The 16,961-nt window shown below is 31.7% G+C and overlaps 6 protein-coding genes across 10 annotated transcripts; 2 read left to right on the top strand and 4 right to left on the bottom strand.

The window, feature by feature from the left end:
• The first annotated feature begins 308 nt into the window (after positions 1-308).
• On the top strand, positions 309-1,323 carry eEF5 (eukaryotic translation elongation factor 5). Its single transcript, XM_027338754.2, has 3 exons — positions 309-699; positions 763-900; positions 996-1,323. The coding sequence occupies exons 1-3, from the start codon at positions 430-432 to the stop codon at positions 1,056-1,058; spliced, it is 471 nt and encodes a 156-aa protein (XP_027194555.1). The 5' UTR covers positions 309-429; the 3' UTR covers positions 1,059-1,323.
• Positions 1,324-1,644: 321 nt separating this feature from the next.
• LOC113789205 (arf-GAP with coiled-coil, ANK repeat and PH domain-containing protein 2-like) lies at positions 1,645-5,301 on the top strand. 4 transcript variants are annotated; one of them, XM_075820636.1, is made up of 9 exons: positions 1,645-1,905; positions 2,364-2,441; positions 2,496-2,553; positions 2,605-2,663; positions 2,719-3,121; positions 3,177-3,272; positions 3,325-4,820; positions 4,879-4,989; positions 5,055-5,301. In XM_075820636.1, the coding sequence occupies exons 2-9, from the start codon at positions 2,389-2,391 to the stop codon at positions 5,203-5,205; spliced, it is 2,427 nt and encodes an 808-aa protein (XP_075676751.1). In that variant the 5' UTR covers positions 1,645-1,905; positions 2,364-2,388; the 3' UTR covers positions 5,206-5,301. The 4 variants fall into 4 exon arrangements, with proteins under 4 accessions (XP_075676751.1, XP_075676752.1, XP_075676747.1 ...); XM_075820637.1 differs by having other exon boundaries at positions 2,359-2,441; XM_075820632.1 differs by having other exon boundaries at positions 2,233-2,441.
• Positions 5,302-8,295: 2,994 nt separating this feature from the next.
• LOC113789207 (uncharacterized) lies at positions 8,296-8,857 on the bottom strand. Its single transcript, XM_027338709.2, has 2 exons — positions 8,733-8,857; positions 8,296-8,673 (listed from the first exon to the last, which is right to left on the bottom strand). The coding sequence occupies exon 2, from the start codon at positions 8,668-8,670 to the stop codon at positions 8,428-8,430; it is 243 nt and encodes an 80-aa protein (XP_027194510.1). The 5' UTR covers positions 8,671-8,673; positions 8,733-8,857; the 3' UTR covers positions 8,296-8,427.
• An 85-nt stretch (positions 8,858-8,942) lies between these two features.
• LOC113789211 (uncharacterized) lies at positions 8,943-10,176 on the bottom strand. Its single transcript, XM_027338713.2, has 2 exons — positions 9,995-10,176; positions 8,943-9,934 (listed from the first exon to the last, which is right to left on the bottom strand). Exons 1-2 carry the CDS (start codon positions 10,023-10,025, stop codon positions 9,027-9,029), a joined length of 939 nt encoding a protein of 312 aa, XP_027194514.2. The 5' UTR covers positions 10,026-10,176; the 3' UTR covers positions 8,943-9,026.
• A 43-nt stretch (positions 10,177-10,219) lies between these two features.
• mio (GATOR complex protein mio) lies at positions 10,220-13,735 on the bottom strand. The gene is made up of 9 exons (XM_027338712.2): positions 13,410-13,735; positions 13,131-13,349; positions 12,748-13,074; positions 12,463-12,691; positions 12,143-12,405; positions 11,833-12,092; positions 11,245-11,785; positions 11,121-11,186; positions 10,220-11,059 (listed from the first exon to the last, which is right to left on the bottom strand). The coding sequence occupies exons 1-9, from the start codon at positions 13,626-13,628 to the stop codon at positions 10,307-10,309; spliced, it is 2,877 nt and encodes a 958-aa protein (XP_027194513.2). The 5' UTR covers positions 13,629-13,735; the 3' UTR covers positions 10,220-10,306.
• A 52-nt stretch (positions 13,736-13,787) lies between these two features.
• LOC113789192 (uncharacterized) lies at positions 13,788-16,292 on the bottom strand. Of its 2 annotated transcripts, XM_075820651.1 has the most exons (4): positions 16,170-16,292; positions 15,637-15,798; positions 15,522-15,584; positions 13,788-15,459 (listed from the first exon to the last, which is right to left on the bottom strand). In XM_075820651.1, exons 2-4 carry the CDS (start codon positions 15,725-15,727, stop codon positions 13,895-13,897), a joined length of 1,719 nt encoding a protein of 572 aa, XP_075676766.1. In that variant the 5' UTR covers positions 15,728-15,798; positions 16,170-16,292; the 3' UTR covers positions 13,788-13,894. The 2 variants fall into 2 exon arrangements, with proteins under 2 accessions (XP_075676766.1, XP_027194496.2); XM_027338695.2 differs by lacking the exon at positions 16,170-16,292 and having other exon boundaries at positions 15,637-15,947.
• Positions 16,293-16,961: the final 669 nt, after the last annotated feature.

The raw sequence follows: 16,961 nt of genomic DNA, 5'->3' as shown, positions 1-16,961 counted from the left end.
GCATCAATCTAGACGGGTACCACGCACGCAGCAAGTCTAATCGTGTGTTTTTTCTGTGTATGCGTTGTCCAAAAAAAAAGAAGAAAAAAGAAGCCAGCTATCAAAATTTATCCACACACACACCACAAGAAGAACCACGCCGTCGCGCATTTCTCATTTCATTTGTTCATTGTTCTTGTTGGCTCTATTTCTTGTTATTTTTTTACCCCTTATCGGCATTATATTAGTTCCAGAATTCATATCATCCAAATTTACCGATATGTAGATTATTTATTTGAAAAAAATGAATAATAAAATTTCCAATTTGAAAATAATTAGATTAGAATTTTTTTTCTGTTTTCCTTTCAAATTTGTTAGAAATTTTTTTCTTCAAACCCGAACCTTGATCAATTTTTTTTTTGCAATTTGTAATAGAACAATATTATCATAATGGATGAAGGTGATGATTACTCGTCCGCTAATGCAGGTGCATCAAAAACTTATCCAGTACAATGTTCATCACTTCGTAAAAACGGTTTTGTCATGATCAAAGGTCGTCCATGTAAAGTCATGGAAATGAGCACTTCAAAAACTGGTAAACATGGCCATGCTAAAGTACATCTTGTTGGTTTAGATATTTTTACCAATAAAAAATATGAAGATATTTGTCCGTCAACTCATAACATTGATGTACCAAATGTTTCTCGTAATGATTTCCAAGTATGGGTTTTTTATTTTCCATTATTTAGTTTCATTACTAACGTTATTTTGCTTATTTTACAGCTTATCGATGTCAGTGATGATGGATTTGTCACACTTATGAATGATAAAGGCGATACTCGTGATGATCTTCGTCTTCCAGAAGGAGAACTTGGTCAAAAAATTCGAGAAGAATTCGGTAAAGATGACACCACTATTATCGTAAGTAAAATTGATGCAATTTATGCTCAATAACGGTGACTAATGTACTGATTTTTTCACATCACAAAATTCACATACACACTTACACCACTTAGGTTACTGTCATGTCTGCTGTTGATGAAGAAGCTATTATCGCTTGCAAGAACACTACCAACTAAAATCAAATGCGGATGAAAATTAACAAGAAAAAGCCAATGAAGTGGAAGATATATAATTTTTATTATTTAATAAAATAATTCTTTTTTTATTTACAAATTATTTCATTACAAATTTCAAACATTGCTTACAATTGTTTGATGTCAATTTGCAGTGAAATGATTGTAATTTGGATGAGATATGAAAAAAAACTTTATAAATGAAAAATTAAGAAATAATATGATTTATAAAATAAAATGCAAAATCTATAATGGATGTTTTTTATAATTTTTTTTTGTTGACTACATTTTTGAAGTCTTTTTTTTTGTATCCCTCTATGATCGGTAATTAATTATCGATATTGAAAATTATTTTATACCATTACTAACAAAAAATTAAGGCATTTGAGATATGTTTGCATACTTTTTATACTTGTTGATTCGCTCCAATACCAGATGGAACTAAAATCGATTTAATGATTATTTTAGAGTTAAATGTTGCTGCAATTAATCGCTACGGAGACAATAACAGCAAAAAATGTCCATTGTCGCAATATCGTTTGCTTTTAATGTATACAGTGAAGCTACGATTTTAACTTTTGATTATTACCATTAAACTATATTCATCATCAATCCATCAACATAAATTTCATCGTCGTCGAACAACAAAAAGATTTCATCAACAATCAAGTATTAGGCTATGACCGATTAAACGAATAACATTCTTCTCTATCGAGTATGCTTCAAAATAGTTTTTAAACTAATCTTTCTCTTTAGTCATTCGCGTAATAACTTTGGTTACATTCGTATATCTTTGCGAACAATACGGAAGACAATTTATCTGCTTAGAAACATTAACAGCGTAGCAAAGGTATATATGATGAATATATGTTGTTGTTGATGATGATGATTGCCTTATACATTAGCCATTGCCAATGTCCTGTCAATCGATCGATATGTTTTTTTTTTTGTATATTGATTTGGATAAATAATTTCCTTTGTGCATGATTTGCAATAAATAAAATATTTTTTCAATGAATGTATCCACCATTTAAATCACGAAACAACCCATTCGATTAACCAAGAATCTATTTATTCAAAAGTTTTGAAAAAATGTATCCATTGCTATCATTTCGAAATAAAATTATCTGACAAATATATTATTGACTTTAAATGTTTCTGTTCATCATAAGCATAGACCGAGAGATCTAAACAAACAGTACATCGAAACCGCTCATTATCGTTGAAAAATTTAAATTGTTTTTTCCGTTTGTTTTTTTTCTGTTAATTGACATTTCATTTGGTCATACTGTTTAATTTCGAGTCAAGTGTTTGTGTGTGTTTATATAAAGCTATGGAAACAATTGTCGATCCTGCGGAATCGTTACGTGATTCACCAAAATTCAGGTATTTTATTTTTAAAAAATTATCAACTTTCTTAATATTTATTTCTCATTAAAGGATCACATTAGATAAACATGAATCACAGATCGATCTCTTCGAAAAAACAATCTCAGAGGTAAACTTATTTTTTAAAATTCATCAACTAATTGGTTTGATATAAATTAAGGTTTTGAAACAATGTTCATCGATGATTGAAATTGGTAAACAATATAATCGAATTAAACAGTTAGTATTTCTTGAGATGTTCGGCAAAATTTAAGATAATAATTTCTTTTTGCAGACATTTTCTTCAATCATTGGTTAATCTTTGTCATTGTTTCAACGATGAACCCGATATATCCAAATTGATTAGTCGATTTATCGAGCCATTATATGAAATCAATAAATACGAAAACATCCTAAATGAACAACATAACCAAAAATTTCAGGAAAACCTTTCGACTTTTCTACATAGTGATATTGGCACAGTAAAAGAGTTAAAACGACGATTTCAGAAACGTAGCGATGATTTAGATCTGGTATTCACGCGCCATTCACAAATACCAAAGAATAAACAAGCCGAATGGAAAGATGCATGTAACATGTTGACCGCCACGAAATCTTGTTTTCAACATTTAACATTAGATTATGTTGCTCAATTGACATTATTTGTTAGCAGAAGAAGGCATATTGTTCTTGATTCAGTAAGTTCAAATTCTTAAGATTTTTAATTCATTAATTTCATGGTTGATTTCACAGTTGTTAGCATTAACTACCGCCCATGGAACACATTTTCATCAAGCATATGAAACGTTTGAAGATATGAAAGATTTCAATGCTGAAGTCGCCAACCATGTGAGTAATTTAATATCGATAAAATAATCGAACTAAGGATTTTGTTTCAAAGCTGATAAAAATGCACTCAGAGAGTACCAAATTAGAAAAATCTTTGAGCAATCGACATCATTTGGTTCAACAACACGAAACAGTGCCGCCTTTAATTCGCAATGGCGAGACAATTTGTATTGAAGGTTATCTGTTTAAACGAACTACGAATGCATTCAAATCATGGAATCGGCGCTGGTTTATCGTTCAAAATCACCAACTGTCTTATCAGAAAAGATCAAATGAAGAACCCCATGTTATGGAACAAGATCTTCGACTTTGTAATGCTCGTCCAGTTTTTGAAATTGATAGAAGATTTTGTTTTGAAGTAGTGTCACCGACAAAAAGCCATTTACTGCAAGCTGAATCTGAAGAATCTTGTAAACAGTGGTTAGCGGCTCTACAAGCCGGTATCGATGCTGCATATAGCAGTAATCGTGAATCTGATTCAACTTTAACTAATAATAAAAGAAATAGTTCCACTTACCTCGAATCATCTTCGTTAGATTCTGTCTGTACTAATACATCGACAAATAGTAATGGATCTATTCCGACTCAAACCACCAATAATACCACTATCTATACGAATCCTCACATATCATCATCTTCCGCAAACCATGTTTCATCTAGATCTGATGCGGCAAAGATTTTCTTCATAGCTGGCAATGATAGATGTGCCGATTGTGGTTGTAATGACCCCGTATGGGCCAGTATAAATCTTGGCATCACTTTATGTATTGAATGTTCTGGTGTTCATCGATCATTGGGCGTTCATGTTAGTAAGGTTCGCTCACTCACATTGGATCATCTTGATTCTGAACAAATACAAGTGATGCTTGGTTTGGGTAACACTGTCATCAATAAAATATACCTTCAGAAATGGCCTTTGTTAGAATGTCAGAATGCTGACCATAATGAAAGTAATTCAAGCGAAGATTCCACCGAGTTCAATTCCGAATCTCTGTCAAGTGAGCATCGGGAAAATGAAAATCTTTTATCCGTATCACCTAATCAATCAAATACTCAACTTGTTTTGGAAGAAATCAATCCAAAAAGTGATCGTAATAAACGTGAAAAATGGATCAAAGCCAAATATTTAGACAAACTTTTTGTCAACAAAAAAATCAACATTGACACGACCAAAGACCCAAACAATATGTTTAATATGGAATTTAATTATACTAGCAATTTTCAGTCTCAGATTCTTCAATTCATTGAACAACAAAATTGTAATGAAAATTCAAATCAAATTGATTTAAGTGGTCAATATTTCAACTTGTTACTTTATGAAGCATCCGCTCTAAATGATTTGAAAACAATGGCATACGCATTAGCAGCCGGTGCTTCAATCAATTGGCAGAATTACTATGATCATAATCGTACTCCATTGTTTCAGGCTGTATCAAAAGGAACGATGACCACATCTGAATATTTGCTTTTGAATGGAGCAAAATGTAATATTCAAGATGATAACGGATGTACTCCTTTACATCATGCTACTCGAAATTCAAATACTGGGTAAATTTTATCTTTTTCAACTCATATATTATTTATATTTATTCATTGAATATTTCAGACAAGTGTGTCTACTATTGAAACGTGGAGCCGACCCATCGATCACAAATCAATCAGATGAGGATGCTTTGTCAATAGCATTGGATAAAGCTTGTGCAGATATTGTAACAGTGTATGTAAATTTGATGAAAACAAAAAATCCTATACAACTGATAATTAATATATATTTTTTAATAGCTTGCGTTTAAAAAAACTAAAAGATGAAATGAGAAATGATGAACTTGGTTCGCAAAGCGATGATACATTCAACGAAGTTGTCAGAGATTTCTCACGTTACCAAATAATGTCCGAGTCATCGTTAAAGCAGAATGAAGATCTTCATCAATGATGAAAAATTGTGATATAAATTGTAAAAATTGAATACAATTTTGATATTTAATGGATTTTATTTGATATTATAATAAAAATAAAACATTTTAAGGTATATCCACTTTGCTTCGATTAAACTGTATGGGTGGTAATTGATATTTACCACAATGACAGAATTCTGTATTTATGAAATTGAAACAACCAACGCGAGCTTTACAATTATCGGTTGGACAAGTTAATCGACCTTTTATCCATTCACCATTATCGATTTGTTGTTGAATCCATTGTTCGTTGATTTTTCGATCATCTACAAATATTACATTCGATGATCGATCATAGCATTCGTTTTGTTGTTTTTGATGATCAACATCAATTAGTTTTTCATTGTGACATGTGATTGATGATTCTTTACAAAATAAACGACATCGGCATTTGCGACATCGATAATCGCCATCGGACATTTTAATAATTGAAAACCAATAACATTTTTCTGGCCCAAAAATGCGTCAATTTGAGCTTCGCTACATTCAAACATAACGTATTGAGAAATTGGTGACGATTAAAGTTGGACACAAAAAATAAATGGTACTTACGTATTAGACGCAAGGCGAAAGTTCTAAAAGAACTTAAATGCATTATACAGTGGTACCTCGGTTAACGAACACCTCGGTTAACGAAATTTTCGGTTAACGACGATGGGTCAGGAGAAAAAATTACCTCAGTTAACGATGATTTTTTCGGTTAACGACGATTTAAAAAAATCAATTTTTTGATTTTTTTGCGTATAATTTATTATAAATATTTGATTTTTTCAACAAAGACAACATCCTACTTATGAGAATTGATATCTAATCAAGAAATTTCATGAAAATTACAAGTTCCAAATATAATAATCGCTAGCCGAAAATGATTCTTTTTGGTTGAACAAATCTGAATTCCCTTATTCAGCTATGATTACTAACGATTCAAAATTCGCTTGCTTAACGATGATCACTGACAAATCCAAATTTACTAACCAAGCAATGATCACTGAAAAATCCAAATTTCCTAACCAAGCAATGATCACTGAAAAATCCAAATTCACTTGCTTAACGATGGTCACTAACAAATCAAAATTTGCTAACCAAGCAATGATCACTGAAAAATCAAAATTTGCTAACCAAGCAATGATCACTGAAAAATCCAAATTTCCTAACCAAGCAATGATCACTGAAAAATCCAAATTCACTTGCTTAACGATGGTCACTAACAAATCAAAATTTGCTAACCAAGCAATGATCACTGAAAAATCCAAATTTCCTAACCAAGCAATGATCACTGAAAAATCCAAATTTCCTAACCAAGCAATGATCACTGAAAAATCCAAATTTCCTAACCAAGCAATGATCACTGAAAAATCCAAATTCACTTGCTTAACGATGGTCACTAACAAATCAAAATTTGCTAACCAAGCAATGATCACTGAAAAATCCAAATTTCCTAACCAAGCAATGATCACTGAAAAATCCAAATTTCCTAACCAAGCAATGATCACTGAAAAATCCAAATTTCCTAACCAAGCAATGATCACTGAAAAATCCAAATTCACTTGCTTAACGATGGTCACTAACAAATCAAAATTTGCTAACCAAGCAATGATCACTGAAAAATCCAAATTTCCTAACCAAGCAATGATCACTGAAAAATCCAAATTCACTTGCTTAACGATGGTCACTAACAAATCAAAATTTGCTAACCAAGCAATGATCACTGAAAAATCCAAATTTCCTAACCAAGCAATGATCACTGAAAAATCCAAATTCACTTGCTTAACGATGGTCACTAACAAATCAAAATTTGCTAACCAAGCAATGATCACTGAAAAATCCAAATTTCCTAACCAAGCAATGATCACTGAAAAATCCAAATTTCCTAACCAAGCAATGATCACTGAAAAATCCAAATTCATTTTCTAAACAATTTCAACTAAGTAACGAATTCAAATTCATAAACGAAACAAGTCCAACAAAGAATGAAAAGTTTAACAAATCTTATCGATCAAGGAATAAAATTCGATTGGTTATCAAAAAGTGCTATGGGAGAATATGGTTCATTTTTGAAAGATTTCGGATTTGAATAAGAAAACAATTTCCTGGGTTTGAATGGATTTAAAATTTGCAAAATTTCATTTTGAATTCAATCGTTTTGAACGAATTGAATCGTTATAAACACGTGAATTTGAATTCTTTACTGGCCATTGTTGGAATGGTTAAACAAGTGAATTTTGGATTTTTCAGTGATCATTGCTTGGTTAGTGAATTTTGATTTGTTAGTGACCATCGTTAAGCAAGTGAATTTGGATTTGTCAGAGAACATTGCTTCGTTAGTGAATTTGGATTTTTTAGTGATGATCTTTAAGCAAGTGAATTCGGATTCGTTAGTGATGATCTTCGAACAAGTGAATTTGGATTTTTTTAGTGATGATCTTCAAACAAATGAATTTGGATTTTTTAGTGACCATCGTTAGACAATCTAAAACATATTGCAACTCTTTTTTGAGAAAAAAAGGTAAAGAATTATGACAGTGAAGCAAACTTTTAAGGGAAGTGGGACATTTTTCATTTTTATCACCGAAAAGTGATGATTTCCGTTATCAGATCCAGTCTATGGATTAGCCTAGATAAGAACGAATTCAAAAATAATCAGTTTATTATGATTACATGGCTTTTTTCGAGAATTTAAGGTGATAATAGGAAATCAAGGTCTGAGGTCGGATCAATTTTATCCGCTCTCCATTGAAACCTATGGAAAATCGTACCTCGGTTAACGAACATTTCGGTTAACGACGGTTTTTCAGGACCCGATCATCGTCGTTAACCGAGGTACCACTGTATATTTTTTTTAAATCAAATATTTTTATCAGCAGTTAGGTTTTCCTACCCGGAAAACCTAACTGTCCTAACCTAAACTAACCTGCCTAGATTAAGTTTGATTAATTAAAAACCAAAGAATGTTCATCTGCCCTATTCTTTCTTTATATAAGTAGCAAGTTAGCAAAGAAGTGTTGTGCGAGCAACACTTCTATGCTAACTTGAATGGCCTTGCTTCTAATACGTAAGTACCAAATAAATTATTGAAAAAAACTAATTTTATTCATTTATCAATCAACCAATCACATTGCCAAATTTAGTTATACAAATTGGGGACAAATGAAAAGCTTACGATCTGTTCTTAATAATTAATAGAAGGAATTGTTAACAATTTAAAATTTCGGGCGAGGATGTTCATAATTCTGATGATCGATCGATGATAGATATTTAAATTGCTTTTTCTCGTAGGCTTGTTGTGTTTCGAAATTTTTCAACACACGAACATCCGGACCGCTAATCTGATGGTAAGATTGATAAACGGCTAAACCCGGACCAACCAAAAAAGCAAGAAATGCTACCGGCCATACATGATAAGCCTTGACACCATCGCGAATAAATTGTCTGAAACCAGCCATATTCTACAGTAGATAAAAAGCAATTAAAACAATTGGTGTTTTTTTTTGGAAAATAGATTTACTTGATGAAAAATAGAGTTTCAATTAGAATTATCTTTTAAGCGTGAAAAATTAAAGTAAATTTATTGTCTGCTCGAATAAATCAAATGAGACAACAAACAAGATAGGTCATACAAAAAAGACTGATTTATATACTGAAAGTTGTTTTCAATAAAAGATATAAAATTTCGAATTCATGCGCAAAAACTTTTAATTCAATTTTAAAGTAAATGTAATTTCTTATAAAATTTAATTAATCAATTGATTTGGATAAAATATTATCGAATAAAATTTTTAAAAAAATTAGCAATTCAGAATCATATTTCTATCTTAGTGATGGATGAAAGTGGACGAATGAATTTTTTTAAAGAATGACACCGGGATGATGAATTCATAAAATTATTTTCATAACATGGATCTGGATTATCAATTTTCTCATTATTCACATGATCACATTTAAATTTGGTTTGGCATTCCAATCTCCTTTGTAGGCCTAAATTTTTGAAGAATTCTCTTTCACATTTATAGTCAATTTCAAAATCAGGCATTGATGATCTCACTTTAATTTCCAAATCATTTTTATCATCGGCAAATGCTTTTCGTTGAATATATTTACATCGATGTTGAATAAAATGATCAAAATCGATAAATTTTTTCCGACACGATAAACAGCAAAAATGAAAATATTTTTTGTTTACTTTTAAACGAGTGAGAATAATATCAGAATCACTAGTCTTCATGAAAAGAAAATTATGAACAATACGATAATGAGCTCGTATTTTTTCCTCTTTGGAATGAATTCTTTTTTTACAAATTTTACAACGAATCCAAGAAGAATTGGTAAATTGTTTTATCTGTTTTTTATTCGAGGAATTAAAAATGATTGTATTACAATCAAATTCAGAGGTTGATTGTGATTGTTCAACAGAACATGATTTATTGAAAGTTCTCAATAATCGTTTTGTCGAACGACTGGATCTTGATTTGGATATATGCAAATCATTTCTATCTGTTTTTAATGACTGAAATTTCTTTCTATCAGTAGTTAGTTCAATCATGATTTTCTCTGCCACATCTTCATGTTTTATAATTCTAGTATCACTAATGTTTTCTTTGGGTGTCAAAATGAAATCACTCATAATATCTTCGGATTCATCCAAAATGGGCCTAAATTTACGAATCTTGAGTTTATCTGCAAATGATGATTGATGAAAATATGATGATTCTATTAAAGACAAAAAAAATTCATAAAAAAATTTGAAAAAAATGTGATTTAAAATCTGACCGATATCGATAGAAATTCGATTTATAAACATGGTTTTTTTAAACAAAGACCTCAATTTGCACTCGATGATCAACAGGCTGCTGAATATAAATGGAACTAACGATCAAATCGGGTGCCGAATTGTGAGCATTTTATTGCATACGATTTGTATTGCTCGTAATTGCAAATTGACCAATGATACAGTTTGCGCACACTCGTTTTTTTATACGAATGATAATCGAAAAATTGCAAAAAATAAATGAATTTAATTGAATTAAAAAAAGGGTTAAATAATAAAAAATAATTCATAAATCACAGAAAAAAATTTAAAATTTAAAATATAGGTCTAGCATTAGCATCCAACCCCATACATTTACATTTACAACCAGCTACTGGACATATTGTATTCTCTGTGAACCAATCAAGAAGATGAACAGAATGACCACCGTGTCTGCATGTTTGACACCAAGTAAACCAGGATGAAAATGGTGATAATTTGCGATTACTTTTTTCTAGAATGATACCAGGACGCCAATGAAAACCTGCTGGTGTGCCCAATTGTGTAAGACATAATGAACATCGTGGTAATGTTTTACCACAATTCGAACAGCTACATATTCGTAATTTATTCGATGATGAATTGGCACTTGAAGCTCGGTTATATTGATGATGAGAGATTGGTTGCGGGTGAGATATTGGAGATTTTGTATTTGAATCAGTGTGAGTATAGGTAGATATCGGTGATCGACAATAATTACAAACGATGTAGATTTGTTGTCGCGGTTCTTCCAAATAATTCATACTTTCATACCATTTTAGATCAAATTGAGCCCTGACATTCCATAATCGCCAACAATCGAGTAATTGTTTATAGTTATCAATCCAAATTTTGACAATCGGAATTTTACAAAGTGAATGTGGCAATGTCCATAATAGAATCAAACTAATTGTTTGTACATCACTAGTACTTTCGATATATCTCCTAAATAATTCTAATCCATCTTCAGTTAGTCCTGTAAACAAAATTGCTCGCAAGTCATTTTTCTCAATCAAATTGTTTTGTACTCGAAATAGGAAATCAGTCAGCTGAAAAAATAGAATGCAAATAATCAGATTAAACGTGAAAATTTTGTCAAAACCTTTATACCTCTGTGTCTGGAAGATAAAGACATGCAAATGCAACACGATCAGCAATATCTAACTTTTCATCGTACTGACAAATTAAAAATTAGTTTCGATAAAAAATGGCTCAAATTTATTGAAAAACTTACGATTATTTCGCTATATTTTCCAACATCCGAATTACAATCAACAGAGACAAAATTGAATATAGCTTTAATGTATGGATCATCAAGTTTGGGTTTCAATTTGGAACATATTTCTTCCCAAATGTATAGATTGCCATTCGATTTATCTATTCGATCAACAGTGGTAATAAATGTTGATAAAGCCAAAGCTATAGCGTTCAATGAAACTGCTTTATCAGTTTGTTTGCCATTCTGATGGAGATCATTAGATTTATGATTATTACAAGAGTTCTTGCTTGCAAAATCAGATGCACGATTCAAATATTCAATAGCTTCACTGACTCGTCCATTAAAAACCATAATAGCTGCAAGCCGAGTGTAATTATGTTCATTTTCATTAATTGAAATAAAATAATCACATGGAATATTAGAATCCAGTTTAGATGTAATAGCTAGCTCATCAAAGCCAAAAGATGAAGCGGAATTTGATGAGAAATGTCTATCACTCCAACCACAATATTGAAGAGCTTTAGATCTCTCAAAACTGACGTAAATTTCCTTTTTACTTTAAATTTAAAATTAGAATTTGAAAATAATAATTTTCATAATCACCTTAAAGCTGCTGGAAAATTGTTAGACAAAATGAGTTCACTTGGACGCAAATTTTTCGGGGATTCTTTTTCGAAAAGAATGCCCATAACCCCGAAAAATCGCTCTGTATTGTGTAAAGCAAAAATATCGTATGAAATTTCTTCATTGCTTGATTTCAAAGCTTGGTTTTTCGGATCGTTTCTGTTAATATGCATATAAATCCATTTCCAAACAAAGTGAAGCGGATTATCTTTGCAAAACATGTCCCATAATTTCTCAGCCTATGGAAAAGAGAATGAAATCATGACAACAAATAATTGAAAATACATACCGAAAGACCATAACCGTCAATAGCTAATTTGCGCATACGAACAGCAATATCATCAATTTCCTTATAAATTGAATCTCTTGAATCGATGCATTGTAATATTTTTTTGCCATGAGTCCAAATTATTTCGGAGATTGGTGACCAATTAAGCGTAATTCGATCAACTACTTTGAAATCACGGATCACACCATTAGAAGTGATTACGGTCATTTGAAACTCATTAGTTGGATGCCAAGAAAATGATGATAAAATTTGTGAATTATTTACTGAAAAAATTATTAAAATCTGAAATGATCCTTTTTTCAACTGTTAAAAGAAGTTACCTTCGAACGGAGTAATATCGCGTTTTAGAATAGATGGTTCAGGAAATTCATTAAAATTAGTATATTGTTTGTGATCATACAATCGTATACTGTTAGTGTCTTTTAATAATGCTGCCAATATGTTGGAACGGGTTGGACACCATTCTAATTTGACAAAGCTAGAAGGTTCCGGTCCTATCGTCACCAGAGGACTTTCAAAGAATCTCAAATCCCAGACATAAATAAAATTCTGTAAAGAATAACAAAAAATCGTTTGTGAAGATTCAGTCAAATGATTTAGCTTACTTCAAAAAACGAAGCGAAACGATAGTCAGTATGAGTATCTGGAGTTATACCGTAAACTCCTTTGGTGAAAACACAAGGACCTTGATTGGGCGATTCTTTGGCATCTATTAATTTAATATGTTTGTTGTTCATGCCACAAATTAGAGAACGGTTACGAAACCATCTAAGAGAATGAACTTGATCATTCGGAGCAGATTGGTGCAATGGCTTAGTTGTTCCAGTTATAGTTGCACTTTGAGCAGCTTGATTGTAATTGATTCCAGTGTGAGCAATGTCCCAGATCATGACAGAATAATCGTCTTTATTACGTTCAAAACCAGAAGCCAACTGAAAAAATTAATGAATGAGTTAACAATTAATCATAACATCAAATTGTTATTCACCAGGTTATTGTCGATTTGACAAAAATCCAAAGCATTGCATGAACGAGGATATTCTTGTATGAATTCTTTTCCAACTACATTTGAATAATGGTATCCTGCATCAGACTCTTTTCCAGAACTCGAATCAAATGAATTTAGAACAATTTTTCCGTTTTGATATCCAAGAGCATATAAAACATCCGCTCCATGTTTAAGTAATCGATTATTACATGCCATCGACTATACAAATTCATCGAAAAATATCATTTTAGATAACCTGATAATGGTCTTAAAACTAACCTTAACAAAACGAAATTCGGATTTAGAAGTGAGAATTTGTGAAAAACACAATTCAGATAATTTAATTCCGCCAAACATTTGAGGTAGTTCCGTAATTGTATCAACAACATATAATTTTAATTCATTACCAAATGTAACAAATCTGTCCGGATATAGCGACCATATTAGATCGGTATTGGCCATGGACATGATTTTTGAATCTTCTGCTAACATTGCCATTTCGTATTTTTATGGCTAGTATTTATCAAATTGTTGCTTCAAAAATAATTGGATACATTTTAATTTTTGTTTATAAACACATGTCTTGTGCACAAAAGAGAATAAAATTGATCAAACACATCACATCATTCACAATGTACGTGTAGGAAGGGATACGAATTTCTTTTAAAATACGATTCTTTATTTCAAAATCAATCTGAAAAAAAGTATTCGAAAAATTATAACAAACAAAAAACAATTTATTAATATAAATCAATAAGTAATAATCACTGCGTCCTACAGCCATCTGGTTTGTTTATCTTTTTCTGGGGCTTATCTAACGATGGCATTCGCCATTGCCCTTGTACAATAGCATTATTTGTTGACGATTGGTCATTATCCGATGATGAATGAATGCCCAAAAAATCATTGAACTGACGATTAGGATGTTGTGGATGATGTGGTGGTAATAAATTATTTGACACTCTACTTTTGATTGATTCTTTCCATGAATGATGATCTTGATCAATACTTGTAGTTGTTGGTTTGTAATTATGCATCAGCGACATATCACGGGGAGGCAGTGGTGGAGCAAAGTCGTCAGATTTTTGTGGTTCGTGATTATGTAAATTTCTATTCTCGGAACTTGTATTTGATGATCGAGATGATGATGTACAAGTAGATGGAGGATTTCGACTATATTCACTAGTCATTTTAGAAGTTGAATGTAGTTTTTCCAAAGAATCTCGATATGAACGATGTGTAGGTAGAAAAGTTGGTGATCCCGTTTTATTTACCTGTTCCACCCTGTAATCATTATCATCATCGTCCACACAAGACTCCGTAAGGTTTCCTTGCGAAGATGAACATTGTGTTTGTTTGAGGCGCCGTCTATAAGTAGGATCCAAATCAATGGCGATATTATGAAAACTTTGAGCTAATGTTGTTTCTGAACATTCATTCAATACATTATATGGTTCTTCGTATGTTTGATCATGTAGTGATGTTAGGTGATTTTCTGGAATATCATAATCATTTTCAACTTTATTTGCTTCAACCGATGAACTACCCATTGAAGTAAGTGGTGTTGAAGTGCGTTGATAATTGCGTTCTTCAGGGAAATTCGAATCCTGATCAGATGATCGATTCAAACGTTGACTATTCCTGAGTTTTTCCTTGATTTTTTTATAACGATCTTTCTCCATTTTTTGTAACATTTTGGCTATTTCAAAATCTTGCTGCTCAATTGACGCTAATTTTTCTTTTTCTGGATTTCGACTTCGTTTCAATTCCTGGTGTTGAAGTAATTGAGCAATTTCAGCATCTTGTTCTTCAAGAAAAAGTTTGAGCTCTTCTGGATTGAGTCCAGGTGGTGGAGGCATACAGAATTCGGAAAGATCTAATTCTTGTTCATCTTCTGTCATGATTCGATGATTTTTTGATCGAGCATATCGGTCTAATGTTTTTTGATTAATATTCACTGTTGGTTCATGAAAATTTTCCATATTAAATGACCGAAAATCTGTACCGATTTGAGCAGATAATCGTTCCACTTGTTGCTTCTCTTTTTCTATCCTTTTTCTTATTTGTTTAGCTTTTTCTTTTTCCATTAATTTTTTAGCCAATTTAGCATCAGCTTCTTCGGCTGCCTTTTTCGCTTCTTCTTCCTCTAACAATAAACGATGTTCGATTTTTCTCGCTATTTTTTCATCGTGAATAATTTGTTCCTGAAGAAAACGTTCATATTTTTGTTGAGCTTCAAGAATTTCATTCTTTTGCAAATGTTTAGCCAATGGAATGTCTTTACGGACCAATTGATTTTTGGATCGATTTTCATTGTAATGTTGTTCAACTTGAGAAGATAAATTTAACGATTTAATAAAATGATAATCAACTCAACTAGAAGCTACTTACTTTCTTCATTTTGCAATCGATAAGCAAGATTTCCATCTTCTCGTATTAGCCATTCTTTACAAACTAAAAATTTCAATTTAAATATGAAATCTATCGATAAATTTGGAATTCTTACCTTCACCAACACGGCCTTCTGGAATTATGGTGGTTACATCTTTACTGTTTGACGGTTGATCAGAAATCGAATTGATTTGACAATCGGCCATGGTTGTTGATTTTCACGAAGCTCATTTACATTTGTTGTTTGTACGGAGAAATGTGCAGACAAAATAATCTACTAAAATGCAGATAAGAGAAAAAACAGAAATGATTGTTGAAAAAAATTACAAACAAGAGATCACGCTAATGGATCAGATTTCAGTCAAACAATTCAAGTGACATCGATGTCCATCGTTTTGACAATCAAACAGGAAAATCTGAATAGTTGTTTGCACACTATCAACTAAATAACAATGATTACAACTTCTTTATATGTTCGTATAATGTGCGTATTCAAAGATCTGAATAAACAAAGGCTATGACCACTTTGGTATGTTTGTTTCTTTGACGACGTTCGACGAACGAATTTTCTGTTCGTATCTCTTATTAGCTGAATAGCTAGTGTCAACTTGTTTGCAATAAAACGCGCGTTGCCGTTTCAAGACTCACCATTTGATTGCTTCGCCAACGAATACAACAGACCATGGCAACAATTTTCTTTGAAACAACTTTGATGATTCACAACCAATGAATTTTGATCAACAACAACAACAACAACAAAAACAAGATTCGGCTATGAACGCGCCATAAAACCTGCTTCATCAGGTTATCTCCGTTTACCTTGTCTAACTTTTCGCTTTGTATCATATATCTATCTATCTCATTCAAGATATAAATGAACAACAGTCATTCAGACTACATTAAATTCTCAATTTGATTTTGTAGGTGCATACAAAATTGTCGATTAAATATTACATTAAATTTTCGTATAAAATAGTAATTTTAGCAAAATTTTAATACAGCCACCAATTGAAATTATTTGCCTTATTTCCAACATAATCATTCAATCGCAAAATCCAAAGATAATAGCAAAAGTATAAGTATCCCAAATTTTGGGAAGTACGCTTTAAATAAATTCGATGGAAGAAAATCGATGATTTCGCCTGTCGCCAGCTATATTGAGTTTATATTAAAAAAAATAACAATACAGTGGTACCTCGGTTAACGAACACCTCGGTTAACGAAATTTTCGGTTAACGATTTCGGTCAGGAGACCGTTAACGACGATTTTTTTCGGTTAACGATGATTAAAAAACAAGTATTGCATTGTATTTCGGTTAACGAACATTTCGGTTAACGACGGTTTTTCAGGAACCGATCATCGTCGTTAACCGAGGTACCACTGTATCCAAATTCGCTCAACCATTTTCAATTCTGATTTTCAAATTTTAATAAAAATTC

Source organism: Dermatophagoides pteronyssinus, unplaced genomic scaffold, assembly GCF_027571235.1.
Source record: "Dermatophagoides pteronyssinus isolate colony J.1.1.1.1 unplaced genomic scaffold, Derpt_VIB-CSIC_2022.12 sq0001, whole genome shotgun sequence".
Lineage (NCBI taxonomy): Eukaryota > Metazoa > Arthropoda > Arachnida > Sarcoptiformes > Pyroglyphidae > Dermatophagoides > Dermatophagoides pteronyssinus.
This window is presented reverse-complemented; position numbering and strand designations above follow the sequence as displayed.

Coding starts and splice junctions, on each gene's coding strand:
- eEF5 (XM_027338754.2), top strand. CDS start 430: ATGGATGAAGGTGATGATTACTCGTCCGCTAATGCAGGTGCATCAAAA. Junction 700..762: donor TTTCTCGTAATGATTTCCAA/GTATGGGTTTTT, acceptor CTTATTTTACAG/CTTATCGATGTCAGTGATGA. Junction 901..995: donor AAGATGACACCACTATTATC/GTAAGTAAAATT, acceptor TACACCACTTAG/GTTACTGTCATGTCTGCTGT.
- LOC113789205 (XM_075820636.1), top strand. CDS start 2,389: ATGGAAACAATTGTCGATCCTGCGGAATCGTTACGTGATTCACCAAAA. Junction 4,821..4,878: donor ACTCGAAATTCAAATACTGG/GTAAATTTTATC, acceptor TGAATATTTCAG/ACAAGTGTGTCTACTATTGA. Junction 4,990..5,054: donor TGTGCAGATATTGTAACAGT/GTATGTAAATTT, acceptor ATTTTTTAATAG/CTTGCGTTTAAAAAAACTAA.
- LOC113789207 (XM_027338709.2), bottom strand. CDS start 8,670: ATGGCTGGTTTCAGACAATTTATTCGCGATGGTGTCAAGGCTTATCAT.
- LOC113789211 (XM_027338713.2), bottom strand. CDS start 10,025: ATGTTTATAAATCGAATTTCTATCGATATCG. Junction 9,935..9,994: donor TCGAATTTCTATCGATATCG/GTCAGATTTTAA, acceptor TGTCTTTAATAG/AATCATCATATTTTCATCAA.
- mio (XM_027338712.2), bottom strand. CDS start 13,628: ATGGCAATGTTAGCAGAAGATTCAAAAATCATGTCCATGGCCAATACC. Junction 13,075..13,130: donor GTCAAATCGACAATAACCTG/GTGAATAACAAT, acceptor TAATTTTTTCAG/TTGGCTTCTGGTTTTGAACG. Junction 12,093..12,142: donor TTGACGGTTATGGTCTTTCG/GTATGTATTTTC, acceptor TCTTTTCCATAG/GCTGAGAAATTATGGGACAT.
- LOC113789192 (XM_075820651.1), bottom strand. CDS start 15,727: ATGGCCGATTGTCAAATCAATTCGATTTCTGATCAACCGTCAAACAGT. Junction 15,585..15,636: donor AGAAGGCCGTGTTGGTGAAG/GTAAGAATTCCA, acceptor TGAAATTTTTAG/TTTGTAAAGAATGGCTAATA. Junction 15,460..15,521: donor TCGATTGCAAAATGAAGAAA/GTAAGTAGCTTC, acceptor TATCTTCTCAAG/TTGAACAACATTACAATGAA.